Below are 20,643 nucleotides of genomic sequence, written 5' to 3' on the forward strand. Positions count from 1 at the left end.
TACCTAAGTAATGAATACACTTCTACCTTAGGGCCTTTTCCTTTAAAGATTTTCATATGTTCTTACCTATCTCTCTCAATCTGCTTACTCAATAATCCCTACTATCCGGTTACAATAAATAAATAAATAGACTGATATATAGATACATAAATAAATCTTCAGTTGCCACAGGCTTAAAAACCATTTTCCAACTATGAACATTTCCAATAAACTGATCTAGTGCTTTTTTCCTCAATATTTTCAGAAGAGTTTCTTCAAAATTTCACCCCAGCTTTCCGGAGATGCTAAGGATCGCAATACTTCAGTCATAGCTACGATCCCAGAATGCCTGATAATCAGAAATTTTGAAGAGAAAAAACAGACTACTGAAACAAATGCATCTGGAAGGGTTCTAAGGTCACCAGTTCCAAGCAGGGCCAGATTAGCAGGTTCAATTAAGTTGTCAGGGTTCCCATCCAATCTTTAATTACTCAAACTAGAAAAAGACGGACAGGTCTGGACTCTCACCTACTTTCCATGGTGGATTCTTGGTACATGACTTCAGGCTTGTATGTCTGCTCAGGAGGAATCTATGAAAGTTGATGCCTCAATGTCTGAGGACTATTAATACATTTAATATTAAATCAGATAAAAGCTGGGTAAAACCTGGTGAAAAGCTAGGTAGATCTGAGAGATGGGATGAGAATCCAAGAGCCCTCTTTTACTGCTGAGTTCCATAATCATTGGGCAAAAGGGCTGAGTTTTATATCTCTGGTTTAAAATACAACTCTACAAAAATCTAAGGAGATTTTTGTCCTACTGACTTCATGGGACTAGAGTTCAACTTCATCTTCTGCAAAACTAGTAAAAAAAGGAGTATTATTTAATAACACTTTTTATACTTGATGAAAATTGAAGCAATGAGAGCAAGGCATGCAGAATTATATTAGGAAAGGAAGGAGAAAAGAGCTACAGAAATAACATTTTAATGATAAGTATGGTTTCAGTTTAAATTAATTTTTGATGTGTTGTTTTAAAATTCAATCCCTTTTAAGAGTATTCATCTTTTTCTTTCATCTTTGTTCTTTCCCATTTACACTCTTATAAACAATTGCAGTCATTTCATTCAGTAATTGACAATTTACAGCAACACATTCCTTACATTTATTTGGCTTGCAATTAAGTATGTTGGAAGAATAAAGGATTTCCTCCTGCTGACAAGGACTGCATGCACAGTGAAAAGAATTGTGCATTACAGCTGCTGCATAAGCATATCTTAGATGTATTCTGTTAGTACCACAGAGGTATACCAGATTTATTAGATAAGTTCTATTCACATATATGAATTAGAAATGAAGATACAAACAATAGGCTGTACATACATCATTTCTTAACCTTACTTTTGTTATATTCAAGAGTTTAAAAGAATGAAGTTTCCCAAATCAAAAAAAAATCATCCTATATTTTTAGAAGGAATCAGAAACAAAACAAATTGTTCAGTGTGTTTTGATTCCTGAGTTCAGTACAGAACAGCTCCAGAATTAACTGGTATTTCTGGACTCCAGGCACAGCATACACTAATAATTCAGCAGTCAATGGAACAGTGCAGACCAATGGCAAGCTTTAAGGGCACAATATACAGTGCATTGCTAATTCACAGACTACATTATTTAGAGAAGCCACATAATATATTCCCAGGCTAAGGCAACACAAAAGCTTTAAAGCCACAGCTCTTGAACTTTAATTTCTATGCTTACTGAATGTCTTATCTCCTGTCTACAATATAGCACATAAGTCTTTCCTCATCTCAGCCTGGTGCATCAGATACATCCTATAACATATGGGAAGCCCTCCACCAGGCACACTGTTGTAGAGTGGTCTGCAAATAAAAAGGTTTGAGAAAAAGAGAGCTGGAATGGAAGCCAGTCTGAACTTAGAGCAAAGGAAATTGTTAAAAACACGAGTCTAGCACTATCTAGTGGCAGTAGGAAGACAAGAAACTACTGCTTTACCTACTACGCTGTATTTCAGACAAAGACTGTGGAAGAGATTTTAAATGAGCTTCTTCTTTCCCAAACTGAACCGGTACTTTCCTACTTAATAATAAATTATGTCTAGTGGAAGCATTGCTGTAAAATGAGGTGATTCAAGTATGTCAGCCTATACAGTGAAGTCCCATTATACACAATGGCAGTGAGTCATTCTACTCAATATCATACAAATACTGTGAAGGAAATAGTGCCATTGTGCTAGAACTGATAAATCAAGGCTTCATAAAGCAAATCTTAAAAGATTTTGACTGGATTGCAGTAGTTAGCTTGGATCCAGCTTAATTCTGGCCGCTGAATATTACACCAGGTTCTAGCAACCACCCTACTGCAGACTTCAGGTGGCCCTGGAGATAAAGCCTGGCCACATCCTAAGGGAGCAGGCCTAGTGTCAGCCCAGTGACCTCTGCATCCATGAGAATTTATCAACAGACACAGCAAACTACCAACAGAAAAAATAACGTGCAATAAACTCACTTCTGTCAGTTAATGTACGGGCAAAAATGTGCTTTTACATGATATCTATGGAACTAATTCCAGATGCGCTGGTGGTTAATTTGAATTCACTTAAGTCATCTTGTGGATGGAAATGAGTTCTTTCCCAGGTGAAGTCAGATTGCTTAGTACAATTAACTGACATACCTGGAACAATAATCTTTTCATTCTAAATTCTAACATATGCAAACCCAATAAAATCCTTAATCAAAACAAATTAGATTAGACACAGACTTTTTCTTTGGAGTGTAACCACATTATATTGCTGACACTGAAGTTTATAGTTGAATTGTACTAGACTGAGTATATTTTCTTGATTTTTCTTACCAGGATGATTTATCTTGATGTGTGACTTTATAAGTCGATCTTCAGAAAATGACTTCTCACACACAGGACAGGAGTAGCTCTTTTTATCCTTAAGTGAGAAATAAGAAGAAAGAGAAAGATTGTATTTTAAGTCCACTGGTGTAATCATTACATTGTTATTCAGTAACACACAGTTCTCAACAAAGTTATAACCAAAAGTTCAGGGTTGTTTTTTGTTGTTGTTTTCCTTCCTTTAATTTAATAAATTCAGAGATTTATGGCAAAATAAGTGAAAGAGAAACATGAAAGGATTCTAAGCACATCATTAATCCTCATGAATGTACAGCTTCAAGTTAAAGTACGAGAGAAAATGCACAATAAATGTAAGCATTATCTTCTGGCTGACACTTTGGACAAAAGTCACAAAACAGATTTCAGTGATTTCACATATTCTCCAATCTGAAACCTAACTATCAGATTTCATTATTCAGAAGACATCCACCAGTATATGTATTTATAATACTGCTTAATGGCCTGAAATTGAGCAGAAGAGTTAACAATGACACATGCTATTACTTATTCAAAGTCTACATTTTGAACACTATAAATACGCAGCATTTTCACATGTCACTAGTAAATTATTCCACTGTAGTGACCTAAAGATTTCCAGATTTATCTGGATTTTATCAGTGTCACTGATGTTATAAAAGCTTTAACATCACCAAACAAGCTGATACAGACCAGGCGCTCAACCAAATCCATAGGTCATCTACACACCATTGCTCTGACCAGATTAATGAATGAGATGAGTATCAAAACAACAGACGGAGTGAAATAAGTCTTGTTAGTCCTGACAACTAGGTAAATAACACATCTCCCACCAGGTAGTGTATCTACCAAACCACTGTGAGATCATTGCAAAAGGTGAGTTGAAGCTACAAAGCAGGTATTTTACCGGTAATTTCAAGAGGACAGAAAGCCTCCTGAAGAGTACAGAATGAAGATTACTGTTTCAAAAAGAAAACGATCCCTATGTTAAGAAAGAGAAATGTGCAAGTAAAAGGAGAGTAAGAATCCTGGACACTGCTATTTCTGACCTGACGCTAACCAGGAAAAAGTGCAAAGAGGTAAATATTGTCTGTAGGCTGCAGTTATAAATGGATGTTCCTCTTAAAAGAAAAGCAAAAATGAAGGATGTTAGTCATAAATTGTTTTGGATCAGCTCGTAAGCATTTGCATTCAATATCATTTACATCTGAGAAAAAAAACTGGCTGCAAGAGCAATAAATAATTTCATGACAGTGGAATATGGGTTAGAAACTCCTGCTGTTAATATGGCAATAGTACAACAATAATTCTGACCACACGGCCAGAAAGCTGTGAAAAAAAACTATGCTAAGGATGGGGGACAGCAGCTCCTAGAGGATCAACACCTTGAGTAAAGTAAAGTATCTTACTAAGAGTTGGGTCAGTCACCACTTGGAACCCCAAGAACCTCACATTAAGTGGGAACAGCAGAGAACACCAGCTAGTTTATGGAGGAAGAGATTCAAGAAGCCTGTGCAATGCTTAGAAAGTGCCCTCAAGAAAAGAGCTGTTAATTCACAGAATTAGTATCTCTCAAACTATGTACCCTATTATCACTAAACCTGCTACAGAAGATTTTGGTCTTCTACATGAATGTGTTACCCAAAAGAAAATGGGTAAATTCATTCTCATAAAAATAAATCTTTAGACATATTTGTATCATTTTTTTTATTACTTTGATGATGTAATTATGGTAACTTCCTGCAGTTACTCTTGAGGAGAAGAATTAAAGTACAGGCATCAAGAACGTATTTTTCCACATGCATGTGGAAAACAAATTAAAACAAAATCAATAACAAAATAATCCTAACAGATTTCTTCAAGTAGTGAGAAAGTTTTCCACACCAAGTTCTGAAGTAAATGATCTTCAAAATTGTGTCCTTTGTAGATTAACAGGTTCCAGTTCTGAGCAGAGTTCCAAAAAAGATGCCCCCACCACAGCTCTAGCTCTCTGCTGATTGCCCTTGCCATAAGCAGTGACAGAGGCACTTTGAACATCTTGCAATGAGGCTGTAGTAATGCCTTCATCACATTCTTAGCATGCAAGTTTTCCTCTGCTATGAATAGAAGTACTTATCCTGCATGGTATCAGACTGCCTGCCCCTTAAATGCCTTTGAGAAGCAAAGTATCAAGAAAGACAGATCTACCTTTGTTGGAAACCAGCTGCATAATCCAATCAACTACTTCAATTTAAAGTCACATCCATACTTCCTGAGGCTTCATTCATCCCCGCATTATCCAATTTGAGAACATACAAGTAACTTAAAATAATTCCAAAGTAAAGTTAGTTTTTCTGATTGAAAGTACTGTTCACATCCCACACATCAGAATTAGTCAGGTTCATAAATATTTTAAAGCCAGTGAAAAATGTAGTCTACTACTATCACAGAATTTTCTTGGTTTATGTTATCATTCATTATCAATTTGCAGAGGAATCACAGTGCCTTTCTCTGTATATAAACAAGTTAAAATTGTGCTTAAGAAGGATTTCAGTATCTGTAGTACAACATACAGGCCTTAAAGAGAATTTTGTTCCTCTGATGTATGTTTTTCATGATAATTCAATAGGTAGCTGTACTAGTATATAGCCTTAAAAAAAACACTCCAGATCTGCAGCACTTAAAAAAAAAAAAAAAAAAAAAAATTGGATCACTATGAAGTTCAATAATTAATCAAACAATGCAAAACACAACCAACACTGCAAAACACCAGGAGTGTAACCAGCCTACTCTAACGTGCTCATAAATAAAGAGTCTTTCTGATGACATGAGGATCTTATCCTATGAAAATACAAAGTAATGTGTGATGATGCCATACATCAATATAAATTCATGGACTGTAACAGCAGTTCTGGTGCTAATTTCAAAAGAGACTGTGTGAACTCCTGACTGCTTTGTAATTCGTTTTATTAGCAGTGTAAAATTAAGACCACAGCCACTATAAAAATCATTCAATTCATACCGTATCAGACTAACACGATATAGAAATCAACAACACCCTCAGCTTCTTTATTAGCAGTGACAATATTCTATGAGCAGGAAATAAAACAAAGCTCCACTAAACACTGGTGCCATTGGCAAAATTAAACACCTCTCATCTGCCCAAGGCCTCCCAGCTTGGCAGCCAGGTAAGTGTAGCACTCAGGCCAAATGGACTACACTGGCTTAAAATATATTTTTCTGCCATTACCACTCCTCTTTCTTATAAAGCTTTTCTGAAGCTAATGGTCAGCAGAGTATTCTCATGATGCCTGATGAGCTGCTGAGAAGGGATGTTTAGCATCATTTCATCCCTATACTGCAGAATCTGGCTCTCTCAACTTTTCCTGCATTATTATATTGAAAAGAATACAAGATTTTACAAATGTGAAAAGGAATTTGTTAAGATAAAGATGCTTCTACACTAAAAATAATATGTACATGTCAGAGCAGCAAAAAAATAAAACTAAAAAGAAAGGAGTGAATATCAAAGTGCTGAACAGAAACTGATGACTGAAGAAACATACACATTACAGAAGGTACCTATGCTAGCATCACTCTAAGTTTTATTGACTTAAAACCAAATCAAAACACTGTGAAGAGCACTGAAAACAACAAAAAATTAAATAATAACATAAAACACAAAATAGGGCTCCTAAGTTAAACTTGTAACAAGTGAAGACTGTAGAAATCCTCACCATGCTTGTCATGATGTTCAAACTGAAATTGTTAAGATTCCTGAATTAAGCTGATGTCACAATTAAAATGCAACTATGCTAAGCTGCTCTGATGTACCCAGAAAATCGTTACACACATATACAAAGGAAATTACTTAAAAAATTGTAAAAGGCTAGACAGACTTCATTACAGCATCATAACATGACAAGCAACTGCATGCAATACTTTTTATGCATTTTTCATGAAATAACTACTTAGAAAAATAAGCGGTCAGCTGAAACTGCTTATGGAAGCCAGTACCAAGAAAGAAAGCCACTTTTCAACTGAGATGCCAGTCATTCACTTAATTCGTTCTCCATCCAGTACCTTGCATTCTTGACTACACAGTGGCAAATATCACAGATATAGAAATATCACAGCCAGATCAGTAACATGAAAATGACACTCCTCAGGAGAGGGAAATGAGCAACAAGAGCACAAGTATCTCACATATGACTCAAAGCTCTAATGATGTTATTATTAAGGTTAGCAGCATAACAAAATTTCTAAGCATCCTTCCAAATAACAGTTTTTTGCATCCAGAAATGTACATGAAGTACATGTAGTCACCAAAGTACGGGTAGCTGTTCTGGATCTAAACTCCAACTCTGGATCGGATGTGCTTATCTTGGAGTATCACTTACAGGTTTATAATAATTTCAGACACAAACTTGTCTCTGATGTTTATCAGTACAGAGCAAATGATGGGTGCTATAGGAATGATAGGGATGAGCACAAAGTCGCTTTTTAATAATCATCATTTATCCTGTTCACCAAATAAGACAGGAATCCAGCTGAAAAGCAGCCAGGAACAACCTAATGAAATACGTGCATTTGTATAAGGAACTGAGATTTACATCTTGGCTATCACTGGGGAACTTTTAACATTAATATTTATTAAGTATTAGTTTTGCAAATGAAAACCAACATTAAAGTAGCTTTCTGTATTTGTCTGTGCCTACTTTTTTTGAAGTACTGTATTTTGGATGAGCAGCCCTGTTTACTGAAGGTATGCATTAAGTAAATACATCAAGCAGCAGACAAAAGGACCAATAAGAGCACTGCTAAGGTTAGTTACTGAGTAAATGCTAATAAATGATTTTTTCCATTCATTTAAATACTCAAATAGATCCTGCAGTAAGCACCACTAAGCATAATTTTGAAAGAGCTCATTTTCACAATGTTTTTAATTATGAGATGCATGTTCTCAGTTCCATTTAGTGTCATGAAAATGATCCTCCTGGTGGGAGATGTCGGATATTTATAGCACTTGAAAAAATAAAAGTAGAAGGACACAGAAGTCTAATTTTGGGCTCTTTTTTCAAAGTAGCCTCAGACACCATTTACACGGATTTTTTCCCATCAGGTGCACGTTAGAAACTTAATAAATACAAAAGCAGCCTAAAAAATATCTGCCTCATGATTCATAATTTTAAGTTCAGATTGATTGAGGAAAATAAACCTCTTTTTTTATGTTATTTATGCTTTGTTTGGCTTGTTTCATGGCTTGTTTGTTTGTTTTTCTGGTTGTTGGTTTTTAAATCTGACCTGCAGTTCCAAATAATCAGAGTAAAAATACCTTTAAGAACAACTTCAGTTGTCGAAAACATTCGCCAAGAGCCTACCTGTAAAGTGCGGAAGATGACCTGAAAACATCAGGCTGATATGTAAACACCTTTTTGAAGCAGTTATGCTACTTTAGTAGCTAGAAATTGTCCACATATGAGGAAAAATTTTTTCAAACTTTACATTTCACTTTAAAAAAATGGAACGCACCACCAACTGTAATAATGGCAGTTTAAGCAAGTTGTGATGTTATTTTCTCACATGATTAGGAGTAACATGCCTGTAAGTGGTGCATTCTACATTATTCATGTGATAATGTTAAATCAGAGAAATATCACCAAGCAGTGTTTTAGAGAAAAAGTGTTCCCAGTCCAGTATGCAGTCCCATACATAGTCTCAGAGAAAACATGTAACAGGGCACTTAAAAGCAGATTTGTTCTACCTCTTCTAATGCAAAAAAGCAATGGGCATTCAGGGCTGGAAGGTTTACTGATTAAGATGGGAGACTTTAAGATGAGATGTTTTATCTTTGTAACAGTTAAAGAAAATTGTGATTAGTCAAACAGATGGGCTGCAACTACTTAGGGCTATTGAGAAACAATATTAATAAAAAAGCTTTTCAGCAATTTAAACTTGTCTATATATTTAAAGGAGAAATAAATATTCATTTTGCCACAATCATCTCTCTGAGAAGGGAGGGATTCAACTTGGAGGAATGAAGTAACAGTATCAGATGTCGCTTCAGTCTTCCAAGACTCAAAGAACCTGAGAATACTGAGAAAACTGAAGGGAGAAAGCAGACACCAACAAACACAATGGGAAGATACAATAGGAGTGATTAAACTCAGTGAAGTGGTGGAGTCACCATCCCTGGTGGTTTTCAAGGAAAGGGTAGATATGGCAATGAGGGACATGGCTTAGTGGGCATGGAGGCAATGGTTTAATGGTTAGATTAAATTATCTTAGTTGTCATCTCCAACCAGAATGATTCTATGATTCTAAATATATGCTTCCTCTAGCTCTTGTAACCAGATCATCTAAGACTTCTCAGGCAGACAGAAGTGCTCATGTGCTGAGGTTAGAGCTCTATCATCAAGCACTGCCACATGATTCCAAACAAAAGGAGATGACACTGAATGCAGATAAGCATACTACTTGACTTGTTACTTTTGGTTACTTACCAGCTCAGAGTGAACTTTAAGATGCGCCTGGAGCTTGTATTTATCCGGAGTAGAGTAGTCACAATGTTCTGTAGGACATTTCAGCAAAATATTGCTGTGCTTTTGAATGACGTGACGCTTAAGGCAGTTTTTGGTGATGGAAGAGTAACTGCACTGGGTGCAATAATATAAATGTTCTCGAGTATGCGTACGAACATGCATGTCGTAATGCACTTGGTACCAAAATAACTTGCCTGAAAATAAAATCAGACATAGAGAAAGTGATTTCTAAGCAACTGTTAATGAACATTCCAATGCATACCCAGTTTTCTTTTACGACAAAGCATCCTGTTTGAATGGTGTCCCCTCTGGCTGCAACAACAACAACAAAAATTTAAAGAGTCTACTAACAAAAATGTTTTCAAGAATGTTTTTGTCTAAAAAGGTTGTGTTGTATGTCCTCAAATAGCTTAACAAGTGCAACTGCGTTATGTATAAATGATCCTCTTGCTAATGAGGAAGTCCTTTATATGTCTTCCTCCTATACAAAGACTCTGAATTTAACTGTTCAGTAGAAAAGATTGTCAGAAATTTTTTGGCTACTTCCTTTCATGTTATTCCTTCCTAAAAGTTCTTTTGATACAATGGCACCAATAAAAAGAAAAATGCATACAAATAAAACATATATTATGGTGTTTACAACTGACAATATAAGAAACAAAAACCTTGACTCCTTCCCCTTCTCAAAAAGGGAGACTGTAAGAAGAATCCCAACTATTTTACTCCTGCTGTGTCAGCCAAAAAATTTGCAGTTGGGATAAATGAGGATGCATAGTCTTCTCACTTCGGTAAATACAAAAATCAATTAAAATCAGAATAGTGCTGATCTTAAAGCACATAATGAAAATTTTCACTGTCAGAGAAAATAGTTCAAAAATACATCATGTATCCATTATGCATGATTTGTATGATTGTACATCTTCCCATGCTTTCCAACAAAGAATGAATTTTACACTAAGACGACAATGAAGCTTAAATGCAAAAGCACAGACTGTAATGCTCATCATGGAAGTTATGTCTGTTCTGCTTGGCCCCAGTGAAAGTTCTGAGGTAGGATAAGGCAGACAGGCAAAAAGAATCTGCCCAGTTCTATCAAGCTTCAAACCAACAGAAAATTGACCAGGGCAAAGCTCTGCTTTACTACATACCATGACTGTTTTATGAGGGGATTTGAATCACTTGATTTTGTTTAGACAGCTCAGGGTAAACTACCCTGAACTCCACAGTCCATACTGAACTAAAAAATACTGATGCAAAGATACACAAATTTACCAAAAACTATAGACCAGAGAAGTAGAAAAGATACGGCCCATCATATAACATTAAAAAAACAAAAACAAAAAAACCCCACGTCTTTATACTGCTTCTTACCACAATATTCACATTCCAAATCTCCATAAACCTTCCTTATCCTCTCACACAACTCAGTGTTCATTTGTCTCTTCTGTAAGCTATCCAAGATCTGCATAAAGGCAACAGCTCCACTCCGATTATCTGATTTATCTGTATTAGAAGAGGCTGCCTGTGGACTGATGGCTGCATTAGCATCTGTTGCTAGCAAAGGGTCAGTTGTTCCTGTTGAGTTCTGAACTGATGGATTGCTCGTTTCTGACTCACTAGAAGGAACAGACTGATTTTTCTCTTCAGAAACTGAAAGATCCTCAGTCACTGCATTGTTTTGACTCACATTTAAACTTGCATCCTCCGAGAGCAAAAGCTGAATTTCTTCACCCTGTTCATTTACTGAACTGCAGTGATTAGATTCCTCTCCATTTGCAGCAGAATCTTTTAACTCATCAGGAGCAGAGGTGCCATTTTTCAGAAGAAAGCAATCTGACATTACACAGGATTGAATGTTTGTGACTGCTGATGCCTCACAGACAGTCCCTCTTACGTTGTCTACAAGAGGATTTTCAGATTCTAAGGAAGGAACAGTATTTGTTTTTAAGTCACCATTATGCTGATCATTATCATTCACATCTGCAGCTATCGATTCATCTGATGGTGTGTTAACAGCATTAGTACTCATGATAGTCAATTCATCCGCAGTTTGTGCTAGCTGTTCACCAAGTGCTTCTGGCTGTATATCACCTCCAAGCTCAAGCAGGCAGAAACTCTGATTGATGGAACTGTTAAAAACAGAAGTTTCCTGCAAATCTGCATGTACTTCTTTGATATGAGCACGGAGTCTTACAGAACTGACAAATTTCATCAGGCACACAGAACACACGTAGACAAATGGGTGTTTGCGAACATGAAGCTCGAGAGCTTGGTATTTAGTGGCTCCATGACCACAGAGCTCACAAGCAAAAGGTCTTTCATCACCGTGGACAAGCATGTGACGGTCTCGATCGAGTTCATTTTTAAATTTGCGTTCACAAATATGGCAGTCATAAAGAAGCTGCCTTTTGCCCTCTCGAGTCATCAAGCGAAGCTCATCAAAAACATCTTTCACCTTCTTATCTTGAAGGTCGTGCGTTTCCTTGATATGCTTGATCAAATTTTTAATATCCGAGTATTGCTTTTTGCAGAAGCGACAATGCTGCTTAATTTTCTTGTGAACTCTTTCAATATGGACTCTGAGATGGCCTCTGCTGAGACATGTGAATGTACAATAGTCACAGCTAAATTTCTCCCCTGTATGTTTCCGCATGTGAACATTCAGGTTGGCTTTGATTGCACTGGCATAATTGCAGTATGAACACTTGTATGGTTTTTCATTTGTATGAATCCTCAAATGTGCTTGGAGGGAGTGTTTAAATTTGAACACCTTGTTGCAGTATACACACGTAAAGATCTTCAGCTGAGTTGGACCCAACCTAAAAAGAAACAAGAATAGCTGTATCTTAAAATATTGAAACTTGGTGTCAAACATTTCATAGATATTCATAGCAGACACAAATAATTACCTTTATTTTATAATAAAGAGATACTCTTTGTTTGTTTTTTAAATTCTACAACCTATGCACAGAGTATTTTTAGCTGTTCCTTTATTGAAAAGGCTCAGAAAATATGAATGCAAAGCTTCCCTGTTGATTTTAATAAAAATGAAATATTTTGTATGAACATAAATACTTCAAAATTACCTGCTTGATTTCATTGTCTGTTCGTATGGAGTCTGTTGAATTGCATACTCCTGATATCCTCTTCGTTGTGATGGGTCCTGAACCGCTGTTTCTGGAGTAGCTGGCTCACTTTCTTGGGGAGCAGCCTCAACAGGAACAATTTTTGTGGCTCCTAAAAGAAAGAACAAAAAACGTTTGTTAACAACATTTGACTAAATTCTGCATTATCTATAATATATGAGTGCAAATCACTGAATGCTTTAGTTGGAAGGGACAATTAACGATCATCTACTTCCAACCCCGCTTCCATTACACCAAGTTGCCCAAAGCCCCATCCAACTTGGTTGTGAACACTTCCAGGGATGGGGCATACACACTTTCTCTGGGAAACCTCTTTCAGTTCCTCGTCACCTTCATAGGAAAGAATTTCTGCCTCATGACTAATCTAAATATATCTTTTTTTAAAATTTGTCCTACTGCTGCACTGCCTGATAAATAAAACATTAAACTCAGTAATCATTAGTTCAACTATTTCAGTTTCTATTTTTAAATTCATATGCATATAATGACAGGTACATGTGCATAGAATGATGGGTACAATTCCAGAAGATAGCAGTACTTACGCCAAGCATCTGCTTAAATTACATGACAGAATTACTAGATCTGCAGAATTAGAGAAGTACTTGATGCCTACTACAATGAGATCCAATTTCCAATTACACCCACCTTTAAAAAAAACAAGTTTTCACAACTCAATTTTAATTTTTCAGTTTCTGTCTCATAATACTACTGAAAACTTCAACTGAGCTGCTGAGTCAGTTCCACAAATGAGGCTGGGGAAAAAGACACTGTTCTGTCTATATTTGAAAGTCTGGGCATGATTTCCTTGAACAAATTTTCATTGCTTGTGTTTTGGGACCTACTGCCATCCACTCGGAACAAAAGGACACATGACATGTGCACTTATAAGTCTCCATTAAAAGCAGAAGTAAAAGGGCTTCACTTAATGCAAAAAAGATCAGATACTATCCCACAGAGCTTTCACTAAAGGAGGCAAAAATAAACACATTTTGAGATGTGATTGAGATTGTTTCACTAAGTCTTCTTTTTCTTTTATTTCTTTTTCCCTCCCTAAACAATTGGATGGAAAATATTCCATGTCAAGCATCCACATTTAGCACTGAAGATAATCACGTAAATATTAATTTACAGTGCAAAGAGAAACCTCAAACAAAGTATTCATTATTGATTGATCCCCTCACTTTAATTTCCTAGTCCAACTATAATTCATCCACCCATGTGTTAAATGAGAATATTGCTAAGTTTATAAGTGGTAAAATGTATATATGTGTGTGTGTGTGTGTATATATATATGTATATATGTATACACATATATTTGTGAATATATATATATAAATACACATATATTTGTGAAATCCTTATATTCAACTAAAAAGTACTTCAGAAAAATATCTGAAGATAACAAAAACTGATTCCAGGGCTGATACTGAAAAACAAACAGTAAGCAAGGGACCGTAATACTGAGTAGCGAAGAGAAAACAATGTATTAAATATGTAGTAACAGATGACAATCACAGCACCTAGGAAAAAAATATAGCTGGACCTGTAAAGAGAGACTGTTCTATGATATACAGATGACAGAGAAGCAAGCAAGGTTGTACGTGAAAATATCTTTGAATTAAAAAAAGAACTTAACAACTTCATATAAAACTGAAATTCACTACATTTCACTTTATTTCCTTTTTCCTGGATAGTATGTTAGTATTTAATCTCACTTTAATGCACCTAAATAGAAGCCAAGTAAAAATGTTTAAAAAGCAGTACACTTCTGTGACAGAGAAGTTTATAGTATGAACCAAAACAATCTCACAAAGACATGGGAGCCTACAAAGATACAGTCAGCACATTTAACACAGCAGCAAGAATACAAGCATTTCTAAAATATAATACATGAATAAAAAGCAAAAACATTTAAAGAATGATAGGAATTGCTACTTTAATAACAGAATGAAGTTAAAATCCTTCTTGTTCCATCTAGAGAGAAATGATTAACCCAGGTAAAAAGCTGATTTCCCTCTTGTTTGTAAAATCTCCTTAAATATTGGGAGCCCGCAATGAGGTCTCCTCGCAGCCTTCTCTTTTCCAGGCTGAACAATCCCAGCTTCTTCAGCTTGTCTTATAGGAGAGGCACTCCAGTCCTCTGATCATCTTCATGGCCATCCTCTGGACCCTTTCCAGTCAGCTTGGTGTCATCAGCAAACATGCTGAGGGTGCACTAAACCCCATCATTTTAAATAGATGTTATAGAGTACTGCTCCCAAGATGGATCCCCTGGGGGACATTGCTCATTATGGGCCTCCACCTGGACATAGAACCACTGACCACAAACATTACCAGAATTTTAAAATGCTAAAAATATCATCTAAGTTTTCAGTATTTGTAAATTCTGTATGACAATTCATAACTGCTGTAATAGCAATTACTTTTTTATTGTATATGTTCTACCTGGGACCTTCCAAATTAGTAAGATTACTAACTGTCAATCAAATAAATGAAAAGATATTCAAGAACAGCTGCAAATCCACATTTGACTGTCATTCTCTTCAACCCATTTCAGGCTTTTGAATGAAACCTACTGTGCCCAAACTGCTCCCAAGTTAAAGTTATTTTTATTATTCCAAGTAATTTAAAAATCATAAAAAGAAGAAAACAGAAATTTCATGTTTGAATAATAAATTACCGGGATGTAATTAAGGCAACAAACATCCCTAAATATTCATTTCCTTTCTGTCTTCACATGCTTTGTATATTATTTTTATTGTCTGTATTTACCTCAGTAGGCTACCTAAGAAAACGGGGATAGCATCTTGATAGCACGATCTGTTGTGTCTTTTCTCTTGAAAATCTTGAAAAAATTGTTCACTCACTAACAGAAACACAAAGTTCTCAAAGATAAAAATTGTTACAATGCTCATAAAATTTAGCACCTGGATAGAGAAGACCCAAATTACAGCTCTTTGGCAATTGTTCGTGTATAAATCCAGTAACCGACACCTACGTAAGTCCCTTAACCAACCACCACACGTTCATCTTTGGACAAAGCAACAGAAGACATAAAAGGGAGCCTTCCATGTTGCAGTGAGAGGAATGGGGCCAGGATGGAAGGAAAAGCTGAATGCAGTGGGAAAGATGTAAAATAGCTGGCAGAGACACTGGGGAAAAGGAGTGTTCAGCAACAGATAGGAGAGTTCAAGGTCACATCCAGAAAAAGGATCAGGACTTTGGTTACTGAAAATCCAGATATTTTCCAACCCACAAGATTAAAATGAATAAACACATTGTAATTGTTCTGAGATCTGTAAGCAAAACAACTATTCAGAACTGTTAGCAACAGTGAAGAGAACAAACAGCTACAAAGCTGATGCACAAAAAAAATTGCACAGAACTACTAGAGGCATTTTGTCATTCAAGTAACTACCAGGCTTATATCAACAGGCAAATACAAGTTTAAGTTTGAAATTATTTCAAAATCCTTCAAAGCAAAGGCTCTACACAAAATGAAGAATCTTTAACTACTGAACAAAAACTCTATTTGATTTTGAAATTTATTTATCGTTTTTCTATCAATCTATTTAGAAACATAAGTATTAAGTTCTATATACACTAAGCTGTTTGTGTTTTCATAATCAAATTTATATTTATCATAAATATTATCAAGAGTCAAGAGCTGAAATAAAGATATGACCAGAGAAAAATACTTTTTTTTTTTTTTTCCTTGTTCAATGCTATTTTCCCTTTCTCCTTTAAAACCCCTCATAAACTCAACTCATTTATTGCAGATAAATATGTTCAGGTCCACGAAGTTCTTTCCCAGAATTTCTGTCACCTAGAAAGAAGTGTAACAATAGCTCTAAAATGATCCATCTGCCAGACACAGAGATCAAAATGATGTACCAAAATGTCAAAATGACCAAATAACTGAATATTTGATGATTCAGACAACATATACCCTAAGCATTTCAGTCTTAGACCAATTACTCTTTTTTACAGTGTCAACATGAACAGAAACAACTTTGATTAACTAACTGGTGATTCTGAATACCTGGAATAGCTTCATGGGCTGTCAAAACCACACTTATTATAGGATTTTTAGCTCCTGGAACCTGTTCAGTCTCCTTAGTTGATGGAGGTTTCTCTGTTTTCTGTACTCTGGGCCTCTTTGGAGTTTTTTCTCGCTCATCTTCCTTCCTGTCAAGGTCAACGTCAGAATCATTACCTAAAGAGCAAACATCAAAGAAAATACATATATAACTTCATGCAAAAAAATTACAGGTAATAGTTATGAATGCTACAGAAAAGTTAGAAAAAATGAACACTGCTATAGAAAATACTTTGTATTATTTAAATAAGGTTTGCTGCATGAATCCCCAATGGGATTTTTTTCTCCTTTCATTAATAAAAACAGTGTGACACTTATAGAAATAAAGAAAGTAGAAAAAAAAAACCCAAACAACTAATAACAAAAATTAGACTCCCAGAAACACTTTTGTTCCTGAATTATCTTAATATTATTGTGGATTTTTGTGCAAATTCTACAAACCTGGAACAATCTCTAATGATTTAATCATTAAAGAAGAGATTATTTTTCTCCTTGAAGTCATGTCCCGGTGACTTCAGGATTATTTATGCTTGTACTTGATTCACTACCCATCATATCTCATGGAAAATGTTCCAGCAATCTCTTTGGATTAGGGTTTTTCCACTGACCATTACAATGAATCACCAGACAGAAACATACTTTTCTTTCTCAGTGTTGAACACTGAGGTACAAAACAGTTTATTTGGTTCAGTCTGACTCCTGAGTTGTAACTTTGCCTTTTGAAGGCTTGCTCTTTTAAATGATGCCCTATCTTCTACTGTTCAGAACATCTTTGTATTCTTAAACTGGATAATTTTTGGACCTGCTACCTAGAAAGCTGCAATGTCTACAAAACACTCATCTGAAATAACACATAAATAATCAGCTCAGTTCTTTCTTGAAGCTCTTTCTCCTTAAAACAAATCAGGAATTCCTTACTGAAATTTGTTTCTGGAAGTGCTTATAAATGAAGAAGTAGAATTTTAAAAAAGAGTGCTTCAAGTTTATACTCAAACATTCTTTGTATTAGATGACGTGGTTGGAAATTCAGGCTAGAGAAACTCTCATGGCAAATTAGGGCATTATGCAAATATTCCAGAGGTAATGAGTAAGGAAAGCTCAACATCGACTGAAGAAAGAAAATTATAAATGAACTCAATGAATTTCAGAAGGTGGTTTTTTTTTTCCTGAATCTAAAGCAGCTGACACAACCTCCAGAGTATTCCGTGTCTATTCATAAATGGCTGTAACTGCTTACTGAGATAAAGAAACAATATATAAAAATAAAGCAATAACAGCACAAGCTGTAGTGTGCTGAGTTGTTTATAACATGTAAATAGCAAAAGCAGTGCCATGACATGCTACATGGAAATGGCTGTGTTTTAATTTCAGTAATATTTTGATATCCGTTCATACTCAGCTGAGTTTCTGGTTCCAAAACCATGGGAAACAAGGAGCTGGAGACAATAGGCAATTCTTTATAAAAATAAAAATATAAGAAAGGAGTGGGAACAAGCACAAACTAAGGCAGCATTCCTTGCTCTTGGATAATTTGCAATTCCTTTAACTAAATGCAAAACTAGAAGAAAAAAAAAAGTATGTGGGAGTTCATTTAGAATGCATTAGAAAAATACATCTATATATCGCTACCCTCAACAATTTTTCACTGTAGATTTCAATGGTTCTGGAAATTATTACTGCTTTATAAGCACAGAGTCTCATTATGTCCACATTTACTTCCTTGGAACAATTGTATGTAATTTATTGACTGATACTGAAACTGAGTAATTCTAACAGCAACATTTCACTGCAATTCTTCAAAGGGATACGTGAATATTAAGATATAACCCCATTCTGGCAGACACGGTTCATGCAGTGGGATGAAGGGTGTGTGGCAGCTTACTAACAGTGTATTTTTCCTTCATGGAACAGCCTCCCGTACTTTACTGCCAACAATAGATATTTACAAATTTCACAGCAGGAATGGATCGCAAACTTCTTATCTCCTCCATAGTGGGAAAGAACACATCAGCATGTAAGCTGCCTCTTGAACTGTATTTTGCTGAGGCTACTTTACATATAGTTTAAACGACAAATAGAGAAGTTGATTGAGTTGATTACACTGTCACACTCAGTGGGCAGTAATTTAGTGAAAATTAAAGACTGATTTGCTATGTCTGTGAACAAAAGACATTCTGCATGTGTAGCTAACAAAAATCCACAGTTACTGACTGAAGAACAAGATGTGATTATAACAACAGAAAATTCCCCATTTTGCTTAGGTCAGCACAGTGAAACAACAGTAGGAAAGTGTTTCCAAGCAAAGAGAAGGACAGAGCCAAGTCAGTTGAGCGACAGAGTTGAGTCAGTTGAGTTTGTTGGTTCAACACTAATGAAAACTACTGTTACAACTTTAACAAGCTAACAAATATCACTTGCTGCTTTCTTTCCTAATTATGCCTCTATTAGGCAGAGCAGTTTGCTAATTGATTCAGTTTGATCAAGGGTCAATGAAGAAAAGTTCTAGAACAGATATTACAACTATTATAGCTGACTATAACTCCCTGCCTGCAAAACAAACTCCAGAAATTTTAATAAGAAGCGATTGTTACATAATAAAGACAAAGCTGATAAATACTTCAAGCAAAGTCTTGCATCTCAGCTTCCACCTCTGAACTGAGAAAAATCTATTAACAGGAGTAGAATCAGCTTACACATAGGTGCTAGGAAGGCATTTAGTGCTGTGCAGACTCCTGTAACATAGAAAACCTGGCATAGAGATCTGTCCAAAAGCAGGTAAGAGAGAAAATTCAACTGTTTTATCTGTCATACATCTTGAACTAGTGTTCAACATTTGCATGAACACTCAAGTGATACATGCACAACACGAAACCCTCCTCTCTATGTAAGGCCAAGTTCTGGTACCTAACTTTAAAATCCACTCACTAATCCATACTGAAGCCCCCTTCCTCCTTCTGGGAGGAACAAGCATTATCCAGAAGCTGTCTGCTGGTAAGGAGCTGGGGCTGCACGCATGACCAATACGTTTTTGTAAAAGCGCAATTATGTTGCATTCTGTGTGTAACCCGAAAGAGTGCATAAAAATACACAACTACCTTCCATCAAATCACCAAATCAAAAACATCTTACCTCCTACTGACAGCCGCTTTCTTCTTGAACACTCTACTCATTAAAAAAAAATAAACCAAACCAAAAACACCTGAATTAGAAGGCCTTTTAGGAAAAGAACAGCGGGAGACAAAAGCATGTTCTTATTAAAAAGATGAGCTTCAGCTTTGACTACAGGGCATCGCCTTTCCATAATACAGGATAGCTTTCTATCTTAGTGTCACAGGTTACTTAATTAATTTAGGTATCTTCCTTACTAAAATTATTGTATTGTTCCCACTAGAGATTAGAGAGTCAAACTAAGTGTTTTTATCTTTCACCAATGGGACAATTCACCTGCTACTATTCTTATTACATTAAAAAAGCATCCACCAGTGATTCTGAGACAATTTAGGAACAAATGAAGTATATGCAACTCAGAGTAGCTAAACAAAGTTTCTCCAAACTGTGAGAATCTTTGCTTGCTCATGAACAGATTCATTTAGATAAACTGCCTCACTTTGCATCTCCCTCGCTAAGCAGTCAGCTCAGCACTTTGACAGCTGGCACTCTGTTTCAACAGACTAATAGACTGACCTTCCTCATCTAGCAGCAGGCATGCTAAATTCCGGCTGTGTTTGTGCAAGAAACATAATGTAGTGCCTGAATCCTCTAACAACTTCAAGGAGCGGTCATGTCTGTGCTGATGAGGAAAACTGTCAGCCCTGCATGAACCAATAGTTTCAAAGTTCTGCTGAACCAAGCTGTTCATCTGTCCTTTGCTTCTGTTTAAGTCCTTAATTGAGAGTACTGCTCTCTGCTTTCATAATTGGACTACTGTCATGGTTTTGTAATTTTGTAATTTTGCTATCAGTATTCCACATCATAACATCATGTCAAGTATGGATACTTCT

At 35.9% G+C, this 20,643-nt stretch overlaps 1 protein-coding gene across 2 annotated transcripts in view; it reads right to left on the bottom strand.

Moving 5' to 3' along the window:
* Nucleotides 1–20,643, bottom strand: part of ZFAT (zinc finger and AT-hook domain containing) — an 80,670-nt gene that overhangs the window by 30,062 nt on the left and 29,965 nt on the right. For both annotated transcript variants that reach the window (XM_015856355.2, XM_015856356.2), the window contains exons 4-8: nucleotides 16,586–16,759; nucleotides 12,484–12,634; nucleotides 10,769–12,216; nucleotides 9,359–9,591; nucleotides 2,850–2,937 (exon numbers count right to left, since the gene is read on the bottom strand). In XM_015856355.2, the coding sequence (XP_015711841.1) occupies nucleotides 2,850–2,937; nucleotides 9,359–9,591; nucleotides 10,769–12,216; nucleotides 12,484–12,634; nucleotides 16,586–16,759 (2,094 nt within the window). The remainder of the gene's footprint in view (nucleotides 1–2,849; nucleotides 2,938–9,358; nucleotides 9,592–10,768; nucleotides 12,217–12,483; nucleotides 12,635–16,585; nucleotides 16,760–20,643) is intronic.

This window comes from Coturnix japonica, chromosome 2, assembly GCF_001577835.2.
Source record: "Coturnix japonica isolate 7356 chromosome 2, Coturnix japonica 2.1, whole genome shotgun sequence".
Taxonomy (NCBI): domain Eukaryota; kingdom Metazoa; phylum Chordata; class Aves; order Galliformes; family Phasianidae; genus Coturnix; species Coturnix japonica.